The sequence below is a fragment of the Triticum urartu genome, chromosome 6A, assembly GCF_056163025.1.
Source record: "Triticum urartu cultivar PI428250 chromosome 6A, HENAU_Tu73, whole genome shotgun sequence".
In the NCBI taxonomy this organism is placed as follows: domain Eukaryota; kingdom Viridiplantae; phylum Streptophyta; class Magnoliopsida; order Poales; family Poaceae; genus Triticum; species Triticum urartu.
Window position 1 is genome coordinate 571,001,080 of NC_141878.1, and position 6,900 is coordinate 571,007,979.

The 6,900-nt window shown below is 47.4% G+C and overlaps 1 protein-coding gene and 1 long non-coding RNA gene across 2 annotated transcripts; both read left to right on the forward strand.

Annotated features, from left to right (window-relative positions):
- Positions 1 to 539: 539 nt before the first annotated feature.
- Positions 540 to 1,412, forward strand: LOC125531590 (uncharacterized). The gene is made up of 2 exons (XM_048695936.2): positions 540 to 801; positions 890 to 1,412. Exons 1-2 carry the CDS (start codon positions 675 to 677, stop codon positions 1,069 to 1,071), a joined length of 309 nt encoding a protein of 102 aa, XP_048551893.1. The 5' UTR covers positions 540 to 674; the 3' UTR covers positions 1,072 to 1,412.
- A 632-nt stretch (positions 1,413 to 2,044) lies between these two features.
- On the forward strand, positions 2,045 to 2,886 carry LOC147966430 (uncharacterized). The gene is made up of 2 exons (XR_015608914.1): positions 2,045 to 2,496; positions 2,578 to 2,886. It is a non-coding gene; the product is annotated as an uncharacterized LOC147966430 (long non-coding RNA).
- Positions 2,887 to 6,900: the final 4,014 nt, after the last annotated feature.

Below are 6,900 nucleotides of genomic sequence, written 5' to 3' on the forward strand. Positions count from 1 at the left end.
CCATGCTTCATGGAAGCGGAGGCTACTCTTCCCCTTCCTCTGAAGCATATCTGTCCGTGGCTCACGGCAGCCCGATGAGCAATGTTGTTGGACATAGGGAAGACATGTTGTGGGAATAGGGCTTCGCCGCGGCAGGCAATACATTGGGTTAGAATAGTCTAGCCTAGTCTGATATAATTTAGTTGAAATGTGTCCGAATGCAAATGTTTTCGTCCGGTTCATTTTTTCAGATAATTAACATGGTTCGAAATGTATGCTGATAACTTTGAATGATCGGCTCCTGCATCAGTGTTCGCGGACTGGTCCATCGATCCACGGATGGATACGGTGTCCAGTTTAAGGGTGAGCGTTGGGGATGCTACAGCTCACAAGGTTGAAACTGGAAGCAAGCGTGGTAGTGCTAACCGTGCATCGCGGGGGCAGGACAAACATCATGCAGGCTTCGAGGTCAACACGCGCACGCAAGACTAGCAGAGCCAAGACCCACTTTCCCCGGCTGGCTGAGATTTTAAATATGCCGCAACCGGGCAACGATCAGCTCACACATCACGCGGAGTCTCGAGGAGCAGCTCTCCTACTGTCACACTGCCTACTACTCGAACTGTACGCTATTACCGGTGTAGTTCAGTGCTCTCTGCTGTCTGCTCCGCCTACGTACACAGCTCGATCGATCGATGATGTACCGGAGGATAGCCGCCCGGCTGCTCGTCGTCGTCGCCGCCGCCGTCCTACTATCCCTGCTGCTGGCCACCTGCGCGGCCGCCCCGCATGGCCTGCCGCCGCCGCCGCGTCCTCCTCCGGGTACGTGTATACGCACCGAAGTTTCCTTTGGTGTTCCAAATGCTAGCTCTTATTGTGTGCATGAATGGGCGCGTACGTGTGATCGCAGTGCTGCTCCTAGGCGGCGGCCGGAGCCCGGCGCGCGAGGGGAAGGAGCTGGATCTGGGAACGCCCGCGAGGCGGCTGGGGCAGCATACATCGACGAATGTGCCCCCCTCGCCGAAACCCCACGGCAACCCGGGGTCGGCGGGGCCCGACCCGCCGCCGCCGCCGCCGTCGAGCAACGAGTAGCGCGAGGAGGCTCCGTGGTACCAGCACGCGACGGTGGCCGTGGGTTTCGGTACGATGTATCATGTATGGTACTCCATGTACAAGGGACGGCTAGCTGCATGCCATGTACGAGAACACTTTCGCCAGTGTACAAGTCAATAAGCTCGTTTCGAAAAGAAAAAAAATGCCAATAAGTTGCGTGCTCCGCACCTCATTGGTCTTTTTTCTTTTTAACACAGTACAGACACAAGCGTTCATATACACGCGCATACATTCACCTCTATGAATGCGCACACGCTCATATACATGCCATGTACGAGGACGCTCCGTTTCTTGTTAGGTATATAAGAAGAGATTCTTTATGACTTTACTGTTCATCACGAGCTCAAATAAGCTCACCAGCAGAACATGGCTTTCAGAGTTTGTGCTTTTTCATCTCCTAACAAAATTTACTTAGAAATATTTTGCGTCTGAGCCTATTCAATCACTAAATCCTAACTATGCATCTACCTTTCATGAATCTCCATACTCTTCTGCTATGCTATTCCCAAATATCCTAGCTAAATCTTGAAAATTCTCCATTGTTTATGCCGATAATTCATGTGTCATAAAATTCATTTTTCCATAGTTGAAGCGCCCGAGGTGCACGCACCCAAAATTATTAGAAAGCCACTTAGGTCTCAAATAATGAAAAGGAAAAGGAACAAGGGGGTTCAATGATAGAACAATGTTAATAATATTATTTATCTTCACTGATGTTATTAATTTGTTCTTTGTTTAGCACATCCAAGCTCTCTAATGATATGCATTGATGTATCGATTTGTTCTTTCCAATCTCTGAAATGCTACGCATTGATGTATCAATATGTTCCTTCCTATCTCTTTAATTATCTGCATTGATGTTATTAATTTGCTCTTTAATGATATGCATTGATGTACCGATTTGTTTTTTCCAATCTCTGAAATGCTACACATTGATGTATCAATATGTTCCTTCCTATCTCTTTAATTATCTGCATTGATGTTATTAATTTGTTCTTTGTTTAACATCCAATCTATTTAATTACTTCCTTTATTCCTAAATATAAGCCTTTTTTAGCAAAATGAGTGAATCTACACTCAAAAATATGTCTTTATACATCCGTATATAGTCCTCTCTAAAAAGACTTAATTTAGGAACAGAGGGAGTACTTGGGTCAATGTCATTAATTTGTTACTTGTTTAATATATCCAATCTCTCCATCTGCACGCAACTTACTAATTTTGTTCCTATTATATGTAGTTGTTCTACCTTGGAGGCTAGTGGGCAGCAGATCTCTATAAATTGACATCTTTTCTTCTATCTAGCACGCAAAAGTTCATAGTACAACACATCTCTCTAACAAAACATGAGGACTTCAGCAATCCTATTTATCTCCATTGCCCTCATGCTGATGATTTCTTCAGGTATCTACATACACATACATGTCATTCCATATGTTTGCTCTGTGCAGTGATCTTCCTTAACATTATTTCGGTTTATAATAGATGTGGCAATCGCCAAGTATTGCGGTCCTAGAGTCTACGAGGGCCAATGTGATGAAATCTCTTGTCGTGACTGGTGCAAGATAGTGATGGCCCACAACAGCAAATGTGTTCCCAAAGGATGCCAGTGCGAAGCATGCTGGGCAAGACCGCCAAGCTCGTCATCGAACTCACCGCTGAGTTAGACCACATGGACGTAAAACTTTATTTCATGGTTTATGTTTGTGGAATGAAATTTGACTTTATGGTTGGTCGAGTAATAACAGTGATGGCAAGCCTCAAGTATACAATAATACTATGAAACCATTTTAATTAATTGTCCCTTTAATACACAAATACTAATACTATGAGAGGTCAATTTCATGAATTGTACTCTTTAATACTTCAGTGCTACACAAGAATTCGATAGAGAAGGACGAATCTTCCGTCATGTGCATCCGTGGATGCACATCGCCATAACCTTATTCAAAAAGACGTCCCCCAAAATAAAAGAGGTCATCTATTTGCCTCGGTTCAAGCGCTAAGGATCGAACCCCTGTGCGGGCGGACGGCCGCGGCGGGGCCACTTCGCCCCTGTGTGCAGCTCTCACGCGTGGAACTCGCTCTCGGCGGCGCTCGTGCGCGTCTCGATCCCGCCGAACTCCGCTCTCCTCCGGTTGCAGCCCCCTCTCCTGATGGGCTGCAGCGGCCGTCACCGGTGTGGCTCCTACGCCCAGATCCGGACACGCCGTTGCGCGACTGCGAGCTTCCGGTGGTGCCGCGGAAGATGCGAGGCGGCGGCGCGACGACGGGCAAGCTCGGGCCGGGCACAGTGCTCCACTGGCGAGGCGCCGTGCTAATCTAGCGGTTGTGTGCACCTCCGTTGGACCGGGGTCAAATCCAGAACCTCATGAGCAAAGATCTCGATCTGCGAAAGAAAATGGCACCCACGTCACATCTGAGCCGCGTGCTCAAGGACCTCCTCGTGCATCACGAGGGCAGAGGTCAAGCGCGAGCGGCGGCCTGCACACAGTGGGCTCGCCGGCATGGGTGCATGCACCCATTGCCAGGACATGGCAAACAGCCCGTTCAGAGTTGGAAGTCGACACAAAACTACGAGAGTCCAATCAGAATCCAGGGCCCCCGGGTTGAGAAAAACTTGAGAATGCAGCAAGCGTACAACAAACAGCTCACATCTGTCTGCCTCAGAGCGTCTCTCCACGGTCAAACATGGCTCAGAGTCTCCACACCTCTCACTGTCTGCCACCAGTTACTCACCAGCCATCTCGTTGGACGTTGGCTATACTTATGACTTGCTCGACCTCTGATCTCACCGCAATTCTGCGTGGTAGTGGTTTCTTTGCTCCTACACAGCACGCTTGATGCGTCGCGGGACAGCCACCGCGTGGTGGTTGCTTGTCGCCGCCGCGCTCCTGGTCCTGGTTCTGCCGCTGCTGGCCTCGTCCGCGCGTCCTCGTCCAGGTATTTCTGATCGGTGCCCCTGTTTTTTCCTCTTTGATGCATGTAGTGCAGACAGTACATCGGAACTGATCGGTCGGTGTGGGGGCTGCATGCAGTGCTGCAACGAGGTGGTGGCGACGCCGGGCTGGGTGGAGGGAGAGAGCTAGCGGCCATGGGAGCTGCGAGGCGGTTGGGGCAGAGGACGCCGGTGAATAAGCCTCCCTCGCCCAACCCCCACGGCGCGTCGTCGATGGCCGTGCCGCCGCCACCGTCGCTTACTAGCTAGGGCCAAGGTCAGGTGCGGGAGTCGTGAATGCTGATACGGGTATGCGATGGTGCCTGTGATCGCCTAGCTTGGATAGGCAGACTATGTTCTTCCCGATAGCCGATCTCCTGATCGGTATTAGAGAAGAAACAACTAGCTGCTGTGCACAATAAAAACGTGTTTTGCTACTGATAAATTATGAAACTGTATGGAAACATGTGGGGATATACACCAACTGATGACCTTTTTTTTCTTTTCTTTTTTTGGCAATCAATCTCTGTTAATTGTGCACTTTGTCAATTCAATGTACACACAATTCGGTTAGAAAAATGTACTCCCTCCGTCACAGTTTAGAAGGCGCGTTTGAAAATTCTCTGAAACCTAGGTGGTTCTCTATTGGTTGTGAGATGGGCTAAAAAATAGCATTCACACTACGCATGCATATAGAAATAGTATATCGGAGTACTAATTAGCTACTAAAAATAAATGCAATGCGCCCTAAACTTTGTCTATTGTGGAAACGCACGTAAATTTAACTATGCCTTTTAAACTGTGACGGAGGGAGTACACACAGTTGACTGCCATTAATTCTCCTTCTCCACGCAAAATTTTGGAAGAGTGAGATTACCCCTGAAGATCAAGGTCTTCATGTGGCTTGTTTTGAGAAATAACGTGTTCAACAAAAAGAAATTAAAGTCAAAAGAAAACAAGTCTACCGCCTCTCACCTCCGGGTGCCTACTGGCGTCAGCAAGGCTGTGGGAGGTGTCAGTGTGGTGAGGTGATGGCGCTACCTGCGGCGAGGAATAAGCCCTCCCCGTCCAGTCCTCATTGTAATGCTGCCATTTGGCATTGGTGGTGTACGTGTGGAGTTTCTAGGACCAAATCACGGGCCTCGTTTTTGTTTTTGTTTCATCTACATGACGAGGGGCGTACTATGAAGGGGATATGAAGTCGCGGGGTGATATTTTCTCCGGTACCTTCTTCCTCCGATGAAGCTGAGCCAATGCGGTTTTCATTGGGGAACTTGAGGGGTTTGTGTCCCTTCTGTTGGAAATATGAGCAATTTATCAAATAATTTTATTAACAGAAATACTAGATAAAGCATGACTAATATAGAAGAGATAAAATAAGTCATGCGTTCTGACAGAGAGAAGGTAAATAGCTTCTGCATATATGAACAGTAGTCTATCATATCTAAAACAGACAGTATAGCAAGTAGCATATATGAAGTAGAACCTAACATGTGTAGGACAAGGAGTAGAACAAGGAACTGCGGCAGAACCTTTAACAGTAAAGACAAGAACACGTACTGGACAATGTCGTCGAGGAGGTCGTGGACGTAGTCGTCCGTGATGAAGCAGCCAGTGACGTGGCAAAAATTTAGACATCGGCTCGGCTCATTCCCGCAACCCGCAACCCGCAACCCGCGACGAGGCGAGGCGTGGCGTGGCGTGGCGTGGCGAGGCGGGCGGAGGAGGAGGAGCGCGCGTGGATGTCCCTCTTGTTCTCATGCTCATACATGTGGAGAAAGAATCTCCCTTATAAAGAGGTCCTACTCCCTCTAAACTAGCAATGTGGGACTAAACTTTTGTTTCACCTCTTGCCTTGCACAAATGGGCTGCGTGGGCCTCTAGGATTTATTAAGAATTTCTGAAACTGCTATTGGGCTCGGCCCAAAATAGACAAAATTCCAGCAATCCCCCACCAGATCCCAGAGGCACACAAAAATTTGCCTTTGGTTCCAAAACACTGTTTTATATATCGGTACTGCAATGGAGACTGTTAAGTTGAACTTCCACCTAGAACTCTATGCTACACTAGTAAGCAACTTGAACAGTGGACTGGGCCTTGAACTGCAAGTTTTCTGCGAATCTAGTTTCACATAAAGCCTTGACCGATACGTGGCTACCGTGGGTCTTCCCCGCGGGTGGAGCTTATGCGTCATACTCCGTGACCTTTCATGAGTTTACTAGAGAGAACTCTACTCTCATAGATTGCGACGTTTGACAATCAAACTCATATAGGTGTGTTCTTCAAAAGATGTTCTGCATGATAACATCTCTACTTAAATAAACCACTTAGAACACATTAAGATATACATCAACCTGCCATGCAGATAAAGAGAGTATTGCATCTTCATGGAGTGGTATTGTGAATAGTAAGAATACTCTCCTCTCAGTTGACCAACAGCTTGTCTTCCATATCTAATTCACGGGATCTCCGATCATAAAGAATAGGTTACCACTGTGAACAACTCATATTGTGGGTCTCATACCCATCTCCCTCGATGCATTATCTATCACATTACGTGATAGACCCTTAGTAAAAGATCTGCCAGATTTTTAGACGTTTGGATATAATCCAATGCAATAAATCCGGAGTTTTTCATTTTTTTGACAGAGTTTAAGCTTCTCTGAACGTGTCTTAATGACTTCATATTATCCTTTGAGTTGCTCACTTTCGTGATCACAGTTTGATTGTCGCAGTTCATAAGGATACCCGGTACAGGTTTCTCAACAACCGGTAAGTCATTCAAGAGCCGACGAAGCCAATCTTCTTCGACCGTACCTATATCTAGTGCTGTGAGTTCTGCTTCCATTGTTGACCTCGTTAAGATGGT